Source organism: Felis catus, chromosome D4, assembly GCF_018350175.1.
Source record: "Felis catus isolate Fca126 chromosome D4, F.catus_Fca126_mat1.0, whole genome shotgun sequence".
NCBI classification, from domain to species: Eukaryota; Metazoa; Chordata; class Mammalia; order Carnivora; family Felidae; genus Felis; species Felis catus.
Genome location: NC_058380.1, coordinates 4914425 through 4932091, shown reverse-complemented (window position 1 = coordinate 4932091; position 17667 = coordinate 4914425). Strand labels below are relative to the sequence as shown.

Here is a 17667-nt window from a genome sequence, read left to right as displayed (position 1 = left end):
GAGCCCCCCAGGCCCCCCAACCCCTGGACTTTTTAAAAATGGGTAACTGCTGTTATCCCAAACTTCAAAAGATGAAAAGGGTTCTGGATCCTTATAAATGGCTTCTTTGTAGTATCCTGAGCTGAAACTTAACAAAGTTCGCCGAGCATAAAATAAATTCCTGTTTAAGCAAAATGGAACTTACGGTATGGGCAATTTAAGATCACCCTGTTGAAGTTTGAGGGATTGAGATACAGAATAACTTTTTAAAAATGCCTTCAGTGTAGGCAGAGCACCAGCATAAGGAGGTATGGGCGAAGTTGAGGGAGCAAACCCACCGTTTGGCTATTTACTAACTATTGAGTGTCTGTTATTAGATGCCTGTGGATATGGTGACAAAGATCCTGTCCCAGCTCACCACTTTGGAGTGTGGAGGGGACAGACAGTATCCCACACGTGCACACACAGCACTGCAGTTTTATTACATGAAACCGAGAGGGGCCGAGTTCTAAGACAGCATGTAACTCGGAGCGGGCAGCTCCCTGAGAAAGCGGTGTCTGAGCTGATATCTGAAGTGTGCGGATTTCAGATGTCGGCTGGGAGAAGAGAGGATTCTGGATACAGAGTGTACCTCCCCAGTACGTGTGCCAAGATGCACAGACAGGAGGAAAGGGGACAAGAGGCTGGTGGGGTTGGGGCTCAGGGCACAGGCGTAGTTAAGGACTTGGCCTGATCTCATGGGGCTACGGTGCATCCAATTCCAGCCCCGCCCCCTTTCCTGAAAACAGAACTCCAGCGAATTCAGGCAGTGGGCAGAGACCCCTTGATCACAGTGAGGACAGACCCAGCCCACAGACCCGCAAGATGAATCGTAATCGGTTGGCTAATTCTAGTAACTAGTAATTTCCTAGTCACGGGTCAGGGGTGGGCATATGGCCGGTGCTGGCCAGTAAAGTATAAAGGGCAGGATGCTGGAGAAGTCCCGGGAAAAAGCAGGTTTCCAGACAAAACCTCAGACCTCCAGAGAAGAGGGCTTTTTGCCCCGCCTCGCTCATCCCGACTGCCCGTGATGGCGTGGCATTGTGGCCATCTGGAATTGAGGACAGTCCTCATGACGCAAGGCCACCGTGCTGAGGATGGCCTAGTGGAAACTAGAAAGAGTGTGGGTCCTGGACGTGGCCGAGCCGCTGATCGAATTCTGGAACTGCCTCCGCCAGCTTCCTGGTGTGTGGGGTCACTGAGCACCTCCGTAGAAGTCACATGTAGTCTCTTACAGCCGAGGCAACCCAGACTGACTTACACGGGAAGGCTTTGGCCCGGCTCGCGTCGTGAACCCCCCGCACCCTCTCCACCGGCTCCCCCAGCTTCTCCGTGTTGCCCGATTTGGTAAGCTCCTTCTGAGTGTTTTCATGGCCAAATGACTTTCAATGTCGTTCACCGCTAAGCCAAACAATGATTTCTTTCTGTAACGTTTTGCTTCTGGGGTTAATTGCCTCTTTTTCTTACTTTGCTTGGTGGTGGGCCCACCCAGGCCCTTTCCCCTGATCCAGCGTGACCCGGTCACACAGCAGGCCTGTCCCCAGGCTGCCGCCCCGCACCTCCTCCCCTTCTTGTCTGAGGGAGCCGTCCCACGCCGGCCTCGTTCCTGTTTGCTCCTCCCTTGGGGGGCTGCGTGTCACCGGGAATGTCTCCAGGACGCCAGCCTCAGCAGACCGGGGTGCTACGGGGCACAGGCTTCGTACCTCTCCCCGCGTCTACACCCATTCCCTCCGGCTTCGGAATCTCTTCTGGCCACTAGACCGTCAGCTTTACATCTCTGTTCCCGGCCTCTCCTCCGAACATCCACCTGCCCCTGGCACATCTCCGCGTGGCTGTCTGACGTCCACCCCCAACTCGCTCTTTTTCCATCTTCCCCATCATAGAAAACGGGATGCCATTCACTCCGTGGTTCGGGCGAAAGACCTCGGGGCGTCCCTGATGATCCCCTTTCTGTCCTCCCACAGCGGCGAACCCCGACAGCTCTACCTTCCAGTGGTGTGTCCGGCAGGGCGGCTCCCCTCCTCGCTGCCCCCCTGCTGCCCGGGGATGAGCAGCCGCCGCCCTCGCCCCGCATCAGCCACACTCCGGGGTTTCCTGAACCCTCCAGGCATTTGCCCTCACTCTGTCCTCCCTTGGGCTCCCTCACTCACAAAACACTCAGGGGTTTCATTCCCTCCCTTCATTGAGTTCTGTCCAAATGCCACATCTTCAGAGAGGCCTGCCCTGTCCACTCCCTCTAATGCTTTATCTCCATTTCCCTCCATAGTTCTCTTTTCTGCACAGCGTTTCTGACATTAAGCCACATCTCTAGGTGTGTCCGTTCATTGTCTGTCCACCTGCTACAGCCAACGCTCTAGGAGGCCAGGATGTCACTGTTGTTGGTAGTTCTGTATCTCCAGTGCCTGAGGGAGGGCTCAGTGAGTATCTGTTGATGAAGGGAGGGATGGATGGATGGATGAATGGATGGATGGATGGATGGATGGATGGAGGGAATTCTACGTCTAGAATTTAAAATCATTAACATTCCTAGACATGATCACTGAAATTCAAGTGGACACCACTGGTCTGATGGGCTGCATTAGCACAGATAAAATTAGTGGACTAGAATACCAACATCAGAAACTTTACCAAAAAACACGGCGCCTGGGTGGCTCAGTCGGTTGGGCGTCGGACTTGATTTCGGTCATGATTCCATGGTGGTGAGATCGAGCCCCATGTCGGGCTCCGTGCTGAGTTGGAGCCTGCTTGGGATTCTCTTTATCTCCCTCCCCCTCTCTCTGCCCCTCCACCCTGTTTCTTTCAAAATAAAGAAATACAGACTTTAAAACAAAAGAAAGAAATTTTACCAAAATGAATCATGAAAGAACAAAAATCAGAAATTTTGAAAACAATTAATTTATATAAAAGAAAAATGTACACATATAAAGAAAAAGCAAGGCTTTTTTTTTTACTGTGGTAAAACACACCTACATAACAAAATTTACTATTTTAACCACATTTGAGTTTATGATTCAGATCCTTCCATGTCCTTTTGACTATTTGTGTATTTTCTTTGGAAAAATGTCTATTCAAATCCTTTGCCCATTTTTTATGTGGACTGTGTGGGTTTCTGTTATTGAGTTGCCGGATTTCTTTACGTATCCTGGATATTAAGTTCTTATCGGATGTATAGTTTGCAAATATTTTCGACCAGAAATGGGAGCTTTTGAAAGAGAGATCATAAATAATGTGGAAGAAATAGTCAAAGAAATAATCAAGAAATTCTTCTAGGACCGAAGAAAGACACAATTCTTCAGCTCGAGAGGACCCACCTAGTGCCCGCAGAAGAACTGAAAAATGTTTCACGTTACTACATATAATACCTAAGTCTGTGTGCTGTGTCCGCTCCAGACTGTGGGTAGTGATGCCCTCAGCAGAGACTGCCTGGGATACTCACCTGAGCCCCGCCCCCCCCCCCCCAGACATTTCCCTGAGCAGAGCCAATGTTGTGGCTCGTGCTGCCCTTGTGGTTCTTAATTATGATTGCAGGATGCCCCTCAGTGACATCCATCAGGAAACTTCAGGGAACAAGATTTATTACTCACAGGTCAGGAAGGGTAGAGATCACAAGTAGAGAGAGAGAGAGAGAGAGAGAGAGAGAGAGAGAGGACAGGAGTGGGGAGCAGAGAGAGAGAAAGAGAGAGAACCCCAAGCAGGCTCCATGCTGTCAGCACAGACCCCAACGCAGGGCTTGATCCCACAAACAGATCAGGACCTGAGCCGAAATCCAAAGTCAGACACTCCACTGACTGAGCCACTCAGGCGCCCCCGGAATGGGTGTCTTTTGAAATGGACGCCTCAGCAATCAAAAGCTTAATGTTAGGCACTTACATGATACTATGTGCGTAGGTACATACTAGATTATACAGCTATATAATATTGGGTATACAACTCTATTATACAATATCATATACAATATTATACAATGATTATATAATATTATGCAATACTGATTTGGTAGTCGAATCAGGAAGGAAAGGTGGTGGTTGTGTAATGAAGGATCCCAAGACGAGATCATCCTGGATTATCCAGATGGGCCCTAAATCCAATGGCAAATGTCCTGATAAGAAGCACGGAGGAGACACGTGGAAAGAGGAGAAGGTCACGTGAAAGTGGAGGCAGAGACCGGAGCAAAGCAGCCACCAGCCAAGGGACACAGGAGGCCACCAGAACTAGCAAGAGCAAGGAAGGATTCTCCCCTAGAGCTTTCTGAGGGAGTGCAGTCCTACAGACCCTTGACTTTGCACTTCTGACCTCCAGGACTGTAAGAGAATACGTTTCTCTCGTTTTAAGCAACCCAGTTTATGGTAATCTGTTACGGCCGCCCTAGAAAACTAATACAGATTTTGGTCCTGGGAAGCCGAGTGCTGCTGTGCCAAATACCTCCAAGTGTGGACATGGCTTTGGAATTAGGCGAGGGTAGAAGTTGGAAGAATTTCGAGCCGCATGAGAGATACAGCCTAGACTCCCCTGAAGAGACTATTAGTAAAAATAGAGACTTTAGAAGCGATCGGGTGAGGGCTCCGAAGGAAGTGAAGAGCATGGGGAGAGAAGGTCTCTGTCACCCCCGAGAAGGCGTAGCTCGTCACTAGCAGAATGGTGGCAAACACGGACGTTACGGGCATGTCTGCTGAAGTCTCAGAAGGAAATGACCAGCATGGTGTTGGAAGCTGGAGGCAAGGTGAGCCTCTCCTCGCGGTAGGCCGGCAAAGAACTTGGCCGACTCGTGTCCTGTAGTCGTGTGGAAAGCAGACCTTGTAAGTGGCGCACCTGAACAATTGGCGGAGATTTCTCAGCAAAGCGTTGAAGGTGCGGACTGGTCCCTCCTTGCCGATTATAAGAAAATGGGAGAGGAAAGAGGTAAGTCGAGGAAGGCACCGTTAAGCAAAAACAAAACCAGTGCTTGATGATTCAGGAGATTCTTGGCTTATCCACATTGCAAAGGATGAAAAATGAGTTGCTTCACTGTTTTTTGTCTTTCAATTTTTTTTAATGTTTATTTTTGAGGGGGGGGGGGAGAGAGACAGAGAGAGAGAGACAGAGTGCGAGCAGGGGAGGGGCAGAGAGAGAGGGAGACACAGAATCCGGAGCAGGCTCCAGGCTCTGAGCTGTCAGCACAGAGCCCGACGCGGGGCTCGAACGCATGAACCGCGAGATCGTAACCTGAGCCAAAGTTGGACACTTAACCATCTGAGCCACCCAGGCGCCCCAAGAGTAGCTTTCCTGTTGGGGAAGTGTGCTCAAGAGAGAGGGCCAGGGATGAGGCCGGACAACCTTTTGCTGAAGAGGTAAGCAGGGGACTCATGGATCCACTCAATCACCTCAGCAGAGCCAGGAACAGACGTGGGGTTTGCCAGAAGGATCTGTGGGGGACCCTCTTGCCTACTGGCATGAATCCTCATGACAGACCTGGGAGACCCACAAAGTTTTTGAGAACATTGTGTCAGCGGGACACCGCCAGCTTGGCCCGAGGGACAGAGACGGGACAAAGTAAAAGAGGGCTGTCAGATTTCCAGAATTCTGTAGCCAGAAAGTGGGCTGATGGAGCCACTCAGTTCCATGCTGCCCTTTCAGAGAAAGCAAGAATGACTCTGGGGGCAGAGCCGTGAAGCTGGAGGTAGGAGGGGTGGGAGCAGAGGCTCAGCGAGCTGCCGGGGCACGGAGGCCGGAGCTGTGGGCCCAGACAGTGCAGCTTCAAGCCACGGAGACCGTTCTCAGACCTTGAAACCAAAAGTTACTGGTTCTGCTGCAGCGTTCTTAACCTGCTTGGGACTGGTGACCTCTTTGCTCCTTCGATTTTCTCCCTTTTGGAATGGCAATACCTATCCCATACCTGTCTCACCATTGCATTTTGTACGTGATCTTCGAGTTTCATTGGCCAATACATCGAGAAGAACTCTGTCCCTGGATGCATCGGGCCGGCACTCACCCATCTCTGATTAAGATGAGGATATTTGGGACTTTCTGAGCTCGTGATATGTAAATGTGGGTTAAGGTTTTGAAACCGTTGGATGGGATGAATGTATTTTGCATGTGGGACAGACGTGACTTGGGTGGCCAGAGGTTAGACTATAGTGGGTTGAGTGGTGCCCCCCCACCCCGAAAAAGACATGTCCACATCCTAAATCCTGGGACCTGTGAGTATGGCCTTATTTAGAAAAAGTTTCCTTGCAGATGTGACTATGTTAAGGCCCTTGAGATGAGATCATCGTGGGTCATCACGGTTGGTCCTTAGTCCAATGACAGATATCTGTTACCAGGCACATGGAGGACAGACGGAGAAGAGAAGGCCACGCGAAGACAGAGGCAGATTGTGGTTATGCAGCCATGAGCTAAGGGAGAGCCACAGAAGCCGGACGAGACGGGGAAGGATTCCTCCTGTTGTAGCAGCTAACTCCCACATAATAAACACTCCCAAAGCAGCGGCTTGCAACCGAGGGGGTGGGAGAAGTTCGGGGCCCCTCGGCCGTCTCTTTCTATCTCTATGTGGTCCCCACGCGATCTCTCTGCATGCCAGCTGAATCCTACTGTGGAAGCCACCACAGAGATCTGCCCAGCCTCACGGGAGGAATCGTAGACTCTCCCTCTTAATGGGTGTATCCAAGAATTTGCAGGTGGCACTACCAACTCAATCCAGCAGAGACGGTGAAGTCGACCGCTCGGCGCTCAGCATTACCTTGCTACAGGCGACGAGGAAGCTGCAACGTGTACATCCCAGCCACCGCGAATCACCTACCCAGTTAAGGGCTGGCTGCCTGGGAAAATCTATGTGCCCGGATCCTTCCAGTTTTCCATGAGAGCAGGAAACAGGAGGACCTCCACGCGTCAGCAGGGTTTCGGTAGCCTGAGGGTGCAGGTGCTGGCTGTTGGGAATAAAAGGCCCTGCGGAGGCAGCGGGCACATGTACAGTACTGGGTCCCAGGGGATGTTGGCAGAGCACCTCCCTCATCAGGCACGTAGGGCCCATTCCACGTGGAAATGTAGTGCACGGGGCTGGTGCCAGCTCACAGTATTGGGGAGAGTCAGGATTACTCAAATAAGTGGCCTTGGGGAAATCTGTTATTCCTTTAGGAAAGAATAATTACAAGACCCGTGCCTCTCGTCATACAAAAATACAATTTTCAGAGGAATCAAAGAGCTAACTGTCAACAACAACAAACGGACGCAAGCATGGGAGGAAAGCGTAGGTGTGGTGGAGATGGCCCTTCTAGAAAAGCGAGATCCAAATCCAGAGGCAGTAAAGGAACAGACTGCCACATGACATAAAACCTAAAATGTAGCTATGACAGAGGACAACACACAGCTGGAAAGAAGCGGGGCAAAAATGTCACATATGAAAGAGGAAGATAGGGGCGCTTGGGTGGCGCAGTCGGTTAAGCGTCCGACTTCAGCCAGGTCACGATCTCTCGGTCCGTGAGTTCGAGCCCCGCGTCGGGCTCTGGGCTGATGGCTCGGAGCCTGGAGCCTGTTTCCGATTCTGTGTCTCCCTCTCTCTCTGCCCCTCCCCCATTCATGCTCTGTCTCTCTCTGTCCCAAAAATAAATAAACGTTGAAAAAAATATTTAAAAAAAAAAAAAAAAGAAAGAAAGAGGAAGATAGAAGATACTCAGAATGTAGAAAGAGCTCTTGTAAATCCGTAAGAACATGAAAGATAACCTATAAAAAAAGTGGGCAAAGAATATGAATTGGTGACTGAGAGGCTACAAACGTCAATAAAAACTTGTTCAACCTCATGAATAACCAGAAACATAAAACAATAAAACTCAGTGAGGTACCATTTTATCTCCATTAAATTGGCAAAAGTTTTAAAAAGATTGATTATAGCAATCATGAGCTACAGTATGACTACACCTGCAAACAGTTTAAATTGGTTGAGCCATCCTGGACAACAGCTTGGTGGTAGTTACCAGAGTTAATACTGTTGCGCACTCTAAAATTCCACTTTGAGAAAGCGCTTCAGGAATATTTCCACAGAAACAAGATGTAGACTGCAGCATTGTTGGTAAGAGAGGGAAAAGTGGAAAACAACCTAAGTGTTTACCAACAGGAAAATACTTAAAGAAAATGGAACAAGAAATATGTATATACAACACGTTATTCCAAGAAATAGTCTTCTTCATTAACAATATAAGATGTATAGACACATGGAAAAAACATTACAAGAAAAAAAGAAGAGAAAAAAAGCAAAAGCAAGCTGTAGATCAATATTGTCCCCAGGGTCCCAGTTACATTTAAGAAATCCAAACCAAGTGAGTATACGCACACCATGTTTGCAGGTGCCTACCAAGGTTCTAGATTTCACACCAAACTGCTGTAGGGCTTAATACACGCCAAGCGTTTCGTCTATGCAGGACACATGGTAAGGGCTGTGTTAGAGGTGGCCATTTGCATTTATATTTCTGTAAATATATAATAATGCATTCCTGGGTTACTTGTGTAATTTATAAGAGGACTTCCGTGATTGCATAACACTGCCTGCCCAGGGCAAGGCCATTTATTATTAGTCCCTCCCTCCCGAGAGCCCCGGCACGGGGTGTGCCACCTCACAGCCACAGGGGAACACCTGTCACAAAAGCCATCCCGCTGTTCCCACCCCTCTAGGCCGCCAGGCGAGACCCCAAGGGCTCCACCCACCGCCTTAAGCCCCTACCTCTCGCTTTCCTCCAGGGCGCAAGCGCCAGGAGGCGTGCCCAGCGCTCGCCAGCCCCGCCCCCAGGAGCGAAACGTCACTGAGCTGCGCCGCGCTCTGTTTGACGTACCTGCGACCCGCCTTCCGGAAGGAGGCCCCAGCGGCTGACTATGGCGACCGCCGCGGAGCAGTGGGTACTGGTGGAGATGGTCCAGGCGCTCTACGAGGTGAGCTTGGCGGCCCGAGCGGCGCAGGACCACACCCGGCCCTGGAGGGGTGGGACGGCTCCTGTGGGTTTGTGGTCTGAGTCCCGGGCAGGGTTGGCTGGGTCACGCCCGGACCTTCGTCGTCCCTCGCTGGAGAGGCTCGCGGGGGAGGCACGGGCGGGAGCGGGAACCGAGGGTCTCCGTCCGGGCACGGGAAAGGAACAGGTGGGAGGGGGCGCTGGAGCGAGGCTGGTCCTCAGAAACCAGAGTTGGGACTGATGGTGAAGCAGGGTGGTGAAAATGGAGTGGCAGATCTCAGCCTGGGAAGGTCCTAGGGGTTTCAAGTCCTCGGGACTGTGGATCAGGTAATAGGGGAACGAATTGCAGTAGAAAGGAGTTCGTTTTTGTCGGGGCGAGGTTTAGGAAAGCCGAATGACTTAGGAATTAGGAATATGAAATAGTTTGTCATTCTTCCACATGCGTCTCATTTTCTGTCTTGTAAAGATAGAACACTTTTTAGAGATTTTTAAAGGCGGGATAATTACGAGTGCTTTGAAAGTCTGTTTCACGTGTATCAGGTGATAGCTATGATAGCAGAACTTAAGTCTTAGAGAATGTTCATTCACCTTGACATGTGTTTACTGAGCTTCGATACCCCGTCCGGTAGAACTTTCTGCATGTTGTGTATCTGAGCTATTCCGTGTCGCAGCCACTAACCACAGGTGGCAGTTAGGCATTTGGAATGTGTCTGGTGCAAGTGAGGAACTAAGTATTTCATTTCATTTAGATGTATATTTACATAGTTACGTGGTGACTAGAGGCCAAGGTATTGGGACAGCACACATCTAGACACTAGGGATAGCGCAGTGAACAAACATGCCAAAATTCCTGTGCTTATAGAGCTCGTATTTGTTTAAAGCAAATACCAATTTTCTTTTGATGATTTGTTAAAAACTTAACATAGCTGCCTACTGCCAGGGGAGACCATGGTGTCTTCCACTAAAGAACTTACCAGGGCTTCCTGAAAAACAGTTGACAGAACAGGTGTGGTGTAAGTGATGACTGATACTAAGCTAATTACGGTAACTAAGAGAAGAGCCACTGAAATTGAATTTTTTAAAAAATGAATAATTTTCTGTCGTATGTTGTTGCTTTTTTGAAGGGTGAATAACTGACCAAGACTCAGGTGTCCTCTTGGATGTAACATTTCCAGGAAAAGAAGCTGCATTTGTGATTTTGATTAATTCACTAGACAATTGGTATCTCAGTTTTTCTGAGGATGGTTTCTTTCTGGAGTGGGATGTTTCGTGATTTAGGCAGATGTTTGCCTACTGGAATATAATTACTGAGAAAAGCAAAAGAAAGAAGTAATAGTGTATGTAACCTTTGTACGTAGTCAGAAAGATATTTGCACATGGACTTAGGAGTTCGTCTCTGAATCTGCACTTTTCCTGTTGCCCTATTCTGAATTTTGTTAAACTCTGGTAAATCATCTTCACTTTCTTTCTGTCTGATGTTTCAAAATAGTTTGTATTTACATTTCTGACTGTCTCTTTTAAGTGATTTTTCTAATGTCGGCCTGTTGGAGTAGATCAGTCTGTAACTGACTGAGGTTTAGTTGCTATCTGGAGTCTTCCACATGTACTTGCCGTGTCCAGTTGTGCAAAACATAAAAGTCAGCTGTACGTCTTGGAAATGTGCACTTGAAGACGTGGCATGGATAATTTCAGTAAGGTGTCTATATGCCTATTGACATGACACACACTGCATACTTGTGGGGAACTACTGCAGAAAAAAGACCTGACGTTCCTTTAGTCATTTATACAGTCTTTTGTTTGTTTGTTTTTTTCCCCAGCCATGTTCCCAGAAGGATTTAAGGAGGCTTATTAGAGGCTTATCAGATAGAATAGAGTGAGATGTGCAAAACTCTTAAGAATTGTGGAAACTGATTTCCACGTAACTCTGTTAACTGATCTGGGGTAGACGAGTGTGGTAGCAGACGGGTGAAGCTATGAAGCGTTCATTACTGTCCTTTCCCACCGATAGGAAGGCACCTCGTCTGACGGATCTGATAGTTGATATTGTTTGACCTGTTGGGATTCTGCATAAGCTTTTATTTTAAAACTTAAATTCCTTTCCTACAGAGGTTTTAAAGCTGCACTATTAAAGATTTATCACGTGAAGGAGAAATTACCAACTGTTAGAAGTGGGGATGGGGTGCCTGGGTGGCTCAGTCGGTTGAGCGTCTGACTTCGGCTCAGGTCATGATCTCACGGTTTGTGGGTTTTAGCCCCACATCAGGCTCTGTGCTGACAGCCCAGAGCCTGGAGCCTGCTTCAGATTCTGTGTTTCCTTCTCTCTCTGCCATTCCCCCACTCACACTCTCTCTCGGTCTTAAAAAATAAAATAAAAGATTAAAAAAAAAAAAAAGAAATGGGGAAAGGAATGAGTGGAAATGAAAGGAGTTTGAAAATAAATCTTAAGAAATAATAGGTTAAAGGTCATGGGAGGCAATACATACAGGTGCATTACATTTTATGTGCAGATTTTGGAAGGGTTCCCTTCATTTCTTTTTTGGTTTTTGACTCACTCTTAGGCTCCTGCTTACCATCTTATTTTGGAAGGAATTCTAATTCTCTGGATAATCAGACTTCTCTTCTCTAAAACTTACAAGTTACAAGAACGATCTGATCTTACAGTCAAGGTAAGAAATTAAATGTCTTTTATTATTCACTGCATGATTATAGTGGCTACATCTTTCCAAAAAGTACTTGTGGCGACTGCACTAGGTATGTTAAAATGTTTTCTGTTATGTAAACAAATCAAAGACCATGAAACTTCAGGGTACCAAAATACAGGGAAGCCAGGAATAAAGTCGACACCGAGAGGAATACCACGTCAGAGACCTCTGCACGTCAGAGACCTCTGCACGTGGCTAGAGGCCAGCAGCAGTCTTAGGAATAGATGGTAGAAGGGAAGCTTCTGGATTTCGATTGTCGATGTGCAGGATTACATGAGTTGCTCAGGAAAACCACCATAGTTTCTGAAACCTGAATGAAAGTTTTCCCTGTGTTCTTCCTAAAGGAAATTTGGGGTTGAAAAGAATCTTCCCACCTCCCTACCCCAAACTCAGTTTTGATGCCTTCTCTGGTACGGGGCCTAGCTCAAGGCCTACCTGGGTGAACCTTAGGAAACAGAAGCGTCTAGAGGCCACGAGGAGTTCCGTGAGCCGGAGGGGTGAGGGCGCTTGTGAACAGGAAGTGCATCCTGGTCACTCGGTAGGAACACTCAGGAACTGTGCCCCAATGCAAGAGGGAAGAGCGGTTGTGACTGTGGTGTGGTCTCTGTCGCTCAGGTTGTTTCCCCGCCCAGCCCCTGTGGCACCGTGCCCGAATGCTTATAAAAAGCTCAACAACTTGGGCTCACCCGGCAGCACTGAGTACAGCACGGAGACCGAGCCGTCCCAGGAACAAGTGCTGGGGAACAGAATGAACGCAGCGGCGTGGCCATCGCTTCCCTGGTTGCACTCCCTGGCTGCGGTCGTCCTGGTCGTTAATATTAATTGTGGGGGGGGGCGGGTGTCAGGCCGTGTCCCCCCGGGGACGTGCAGCAGACGGTCCCCGGGCCATCGGAACGTTTTGTTCTGAGGGCAAAAACGTTTTGGAGGCCTGACTAAAGCAGAGTAGGAGAGATCTCATTGCGTGATTTTGCATAACCTTTTCTAGGCCAATGGATCTTTGAACCTGTGTTTGGAGACGTATGCTAACCTTGACCGGAGATGCCCGCCCTCCCCCCCTCTTGTCCTGACTACCTGTGGGATTAGCATGCCAGGGATCGCTCTGGACAGCATTGCAGGAAGACTGGGCCATCCAGGGCAGAGGTCCTTGGCGTTTCAGAACTCCTCGGGAGTGATCGGGTGGCCCTGCAGCTGGTTTCTAGCTCGGCTTTTTAAGGCGTGGATCATTCGTAGTCTTTTGAGTTTTCATTTCTACACATGGCAATCCACGCACATAGACATTTTTTTAAAGAATGACCAACCGTGATTTTAGGGCAGCCCTCTGAAAGCCAAACTCAGCAAGATCCGGTAACCATGGCCATCTTCCCCTGAAAGCCAGGGAGGAACACAAACTGTGACCATGGCAGTGGTGCTTGTAAAGCTTCCCTTCTGGCATCACAGGCGCAGTGCCCGGGTCTGGGCTCTGTAGACCTGCAATCTCTCGCACACGAGGGGATCGCTGGCCGCTTCTGACACCCGTCTCCACGGCCGCAGGTGGCCTCGGGGCTGCCGCTCTCTGCCGCGCGGTCGTCGGCAGAAGCAGATGAGGAATTTATTGGTTGATTTGTAGCAGAAATCTGGGGACAGAACGGTCACCGTCCCGTGACTAGACCCTGCTGTATTTTAACTCCTTTCCTCCCGTAGGAAAAGGAGGAGCTGATTGAAGAGTGGCAGCCGGAACCTCTTGTCCCTCCCGTCTCCGGAGACCATCCTGCTCTCAACTACAACGTCGTTTCAGGGTAAATTGGTTCACTCCTCCACGGACTTGCACTTGGTCTCCCGTGGGTATACTCGCCAAAGCACACACTGGTTTGTGTAGTATTTCTTTTTTAACAGAAATAAAACATTCAGAAATTCCCGGAGATCGGAAACGCTCTGCTTTAGATCCGAGTATATAACTCTGTTCTAAGGACGGTGTGGCCGTTGTGTATAGTCTCCGATTTGGGCATTGCAGTTCGTCCTTTCTTCTGTTAAAAAAAAAAAAAAGCTTTTTTGGGAACCATACATGCTCACAATAACACGTCCAATAGCGAGACACGCTTAAAATGAAAAGCAGCGCTCCTGCTGTCCTCACCGTGGTTGTTTTTGAGTCTAGGTCTGCGTGGGTACCTCCATGAGCGGGTGTTAGCGGCGTGCGCTCACTGCCGTTGACTCGTCAGCTGCGGGCGACGCTGACTCCCAGTCCCGGCTCTGACCCTTGAGCCTGCTTGCGCCGCCTCCCTCCCCGCTTCCAGGGTCTTTTCCAGCTTTGACTCGGCTTCCCCTGTTGCGTATCTTTCTTGCCGTATCTGCTTTCTTCAGCCAAGAAGTGTTTTAAGTTTACGGAAGATACCTGACACAAGCGTACCCACCGCCCAGAATCAATAGGCATGAACGTTTTGCTGTCTTCAAATCTACCTTACAAAAGAAAGAAAACATTTCAGTTACTGCTGAAGAAACCCCTTCCCATCTACCACTTTCTCGTATCTCCCACACAGGATGACCATTGCCTTGAAGTTGGTGGATGTCTCTCCTTTGCTTATCTTTATACTTTTAACACGTCTGCCTGATGCCAGGAGATGATTCAGTAGTTTGTCTATAAAACTGTGATGCAGGGTGTCTCCTGAGTGTGTGTGTCCTCCCACTTCTGGTCTGATCTTAGGGAGTCTTGTATGCTTCATGTCATGGTTTCTTTGGTCCTACAGAATTTTTACGTGTTCTCATCTCACACTTACTCATCGTTAATGCTGTGGTGAAGTCCTTCCCCCACCCAGAGGCTGACTTTGCCTGTTTCTGTATGGTGGTCAGCTATCCCAGCATTCCTAAGTTGAATTGTCCACTTTCTGCCGCTGAGTAGAGATTTCCCTTCTTTTGTGTACATGTCCTTCTAACAGGTCTGATTCTGGCTTTATTTCTATTCTTTTGGTATATTTGTCTCTCCTTATGCCAGAACTTCATATAAATAGCACAGCTTAAGAATAGGCTCTGGGACACCTGGGAGGCTCGGTTGGTTGAGCGTCTGACTCTTGATCTCAGCTCAGGTCCTGATCTCCTGGTTAGTGGGATCGAACCCTGCATCAGGCTCTGCACTGACAGCATGGGGCCTGCTTGGGATTCTGTCTCTTCCTCTCTCTGCTCCTCCCCTGCTCGTGTTTCTGCATGCACTCTCTCTCTCTTTCTCTCAAAATACACATTTTAAAAAAGAACAGGCCTTGGGGCGCCTGGGTGGCGCAGTCGGTTGAGTGTCCGACTTCAGCCAGGTCACGATCTCGCGGTCCGGGAGTTCGAGCCCCGCGTCAGGCTCTGGGCTGATGGCTCAGAGCCTGGAGCCTGTTTCCGATTCTGTGTCTCCCTCTCTCTCTGCCCCTCCCCTGTTCATGCTCTGTCTCTCTCTGTCCCACAAATAAATAAACGTTGAAAAAAAAAATTTAGAAAAAAAAAAAAGAACAGGCCTTGACTAGAGTGAGTCCTGCACCTCCTTGTTCTTCAGAATTGCTTGGACTGCTCACAACTGTCTCCTTCGGTGTGTGTCAGTGTGACTGATCACATTTGACCAAAAACGGAGCTTGGGTTTGCGGCCAGGCAGTGCACCGATTTGGATTAATTGGAATCTTGCTGATACTGAATCTTGTCACCACGTGCCCAGGGTGTCACTCGTATACTTAGGTCTCTTATGTCCTGCAGTAAAGTTACATAGCTTTCTTCATAAAGACTGCTTATCTTTTTTTTTTCTACTTTTTATTTTGAAATAAGAGATTCACATGCGGTTGTGAGAAATAATCCAGGGACATCCCGCGTGTACCCTTCATCGGTTTCCACCCATGGTAACGCCTGCTTAACAACCAGGACACGGATGTTGTGTATCTTTTAATAGATTCGTCTCTAGGTATCAGAGCGTTTTCATTTCTGTCGGGAGGAGCATCTTTTTCTTTCTGTTCCTGTGTTACTGCACACCTCCCAGTGCAGTGTCGGATGGGAGTGGTGACAGGGGCCTCAGTGTCTCGGTGGCTTCTCAGAGATCATCTGGATCAAGTTGCGGTCTTCCTTTCTCTTTTCCATCTGCTAAGGGAACTTTTTTTAAATCAGAATATTAAGTGTTATCCCAGGTTTTCCTGTGTCTCTTGAGATGACAGATGACTTTTCTGCCCCAAGCAGTTACCGTGCCAGATTATACCGATAGGGTCTTTAAGTTATGCACATGCGTAAGTTTGTGTGAGAAAAACTGCCATCCGCCGTGCCGTCCGTCCTCGCGGATCATCCAGATCCCGACTGTCTAGAAGCGATCACGGTGTTTCTTTAGCCTCTCTTTTTTTTTCCTGCGATTTTCCTGTATTTTTCTAAGGAACTTGCTCATGCTGTTATTTCTTGATTATATTCGTTCTTTTCCGGTTTTCATTTTGTCCGTGAATTGCAGGAGGTAAAGGCCGGCCCTCCGAGAACACGCACACCCGCCCTCCCCAGGCCGCAGTCGCCCCTCTGCCACCTTTGTGTGGCCGAGAAAGGCGGCCGCGGCCCCGGGAAGGGCGGCGGCCTGTGTGGCCCCGGCTGTGGTGCGGCCTCCTGGGCACCTGCCACGAGCACCCGCGGGCCTTTCCTCCCTCCTCCTGGCAGGTTTGTGGCTGCACCGCGTGTCCCTGGATGACTTGGTGCGCCCAGTTTTGTGGCCGCGTCAGTATCATTCATTGGTGGAGCTCGGCATCCTTTGTTTTCGGCATCGGGGCTACGTTTGCTCGCACGCTCCTGTTTTCCTCATTCGTTGGCCCGCTTGCTCGCTTCCCCACGTCGTGTGACTCGTCCTGCCGTCTGCATTCCGAACGCTCACACGTACCCGCTGCCCGTAGCGGCCCGACCGCTGCCCAGAGCCGCCTTCCCTGGCCCCCCACCTGCAGTCAGGACGTCCGCAGAGCCTCCCGAGGAAGCTCTGTGGAACTCGTTTTTGGAGACCTTACGCATCCTAAAATGGCTTCGTATTCTCTTTGGCCCTGGTGTGCTCGTGTTACCGGTTCTTACTGGTCTGTCAGACACCTCAGCATCTGGTGACCCACAGCATCCATATTCGTGTCACCGTGTGCAACATTTTCACTGTCGTCGCGAGCGGTGTGTAAACAGTCGTAAAAACCACAGAGAATCTTGAAGGCCGTTTTGCTGTGGTTGATGATCTTGGTTACTTTTCAATTCACGCAGGAGGGCTTTTCATTCAGTGCCAAGTTGACGCAAGAGAAAGTGAAGTTACTTAACCTGGAGAGATTTTTTTTCTTTAAAAACCAGCCTTATGGGCGTATCATCCACGGACCAGAAAAGCCACCCTTTTAATTCACCACAGTTAAGTGGGTTTTAGTATGTTCGCAGAGCTGTGCAACCATGGCCATCATCTTATTTCAGAATGTTTTTATCACCCCAGAAAGAAATCCTACAGCCACTCTTGTTCTCTCCCCTTCCCCCAGCCCCTGACGCCCCCTAATCTACTTTCTCCGCATCTGACTCTTCTGGACATTTCGTACCAAAGGAGTCCCGCAGTTCGCGGCCCTTGGTGTTGCTTTCCTTCACTTAGTGGCATCTCTTCCAGGTTCGTCCTGTGTCATAGCTTGTGTCAGTGCTTCATTCAGTTTTATGGCGGAATAATAAAATAATTTCACTCTACACTTGTCACGCTTTGGTTGTATATTTGTCAGCCGTTGGGCGTTTGGATTGTTTCACTCGAAAGAAGAAAAAGTATATCCGTATGTGAACTCCTATGAATGGCTGTGTGTGCAGGCACGGGTGTTTATTCTCCTGAGTGTGTACCTGAGAATGGGGTTTGTTGAGTTACACGGGAGCTTACTCTGAGGAACCACCAGTCCGTTTTACAAAGCGGCTGAATCGTTTTCCATTCCCACCTGCAGGACGTGAGAGTTGTGATTCTCCACCTCTTGGCCTATGCTTACCGTCTTTCATCACAGCCCCCCCGGGGGGTGGGAGGTGGGAGGTGGGACCCCACTGCATTTCCCTGATGACTGATGAAGATGAGCGTCTTTTCATGT

At 49.1% G+C, this 17667-nt stretch overlaps 1 protein-coding gene and 2 long non-coding RNA genes across 4 annotated transcripts in view; 2 read left to right on the top strand and 1 right to left on the bottom strand.

The window, feature by feature from the left end:
* LOC123381796 overlaps positions 1-2803 on the top strand; it is an 82213-nt gene extending 79410 nt beyond the window's left edge. Inside the window, exon 5 of the long non-coding RNA XR_006589239.1 lies at positions 1256-2803. This is a non-coding gene — a long non-coding RNA (uncharacterized LOC123381796). The remainder of the gene's footprint in view (positions 1-1255) is intronic.
* Positions 2804-3209: 406 nt separating this feature from the next.
* On the bottom strand, positions 3210-8763 carry LOC109493681. Its single transcript, XR_002147987.3, has 2 exons — positions 8708-8763; positions 3210-4883 (listed from the first exon to the last, which is right to left on the bottom strand). It is a non-coding gene; the product is annotated as an uncharacterized LOC109493681 (long non-coding RNA).
* The window catches only part of SPTLC1 (serine palmitoyltransferase long chain base subunit 1), a 54091-nt gene continuing 45185 nt past the window's right edge, over positions 8762-17667 (top strand). For both annotated transcript variants that reach the window (XM_045043912.1, XM_003995324.6), the window contains exons 1-3: positions 8762-8913; positions 11489-11596; positions 13313-13407. In XM_045043912.1, coding sequence (XP_044899847.1) covers positions 8857-8913; positions 11489-11596; positions 13313-13407 — 260 coding nt within the window. In that variant the 5' untranslated portion in view covers positions 8762-8856. The remainder of the gene's footprint in view (positions 8914-11488; positions 11597-13312; positions 13408-17667) is intronic.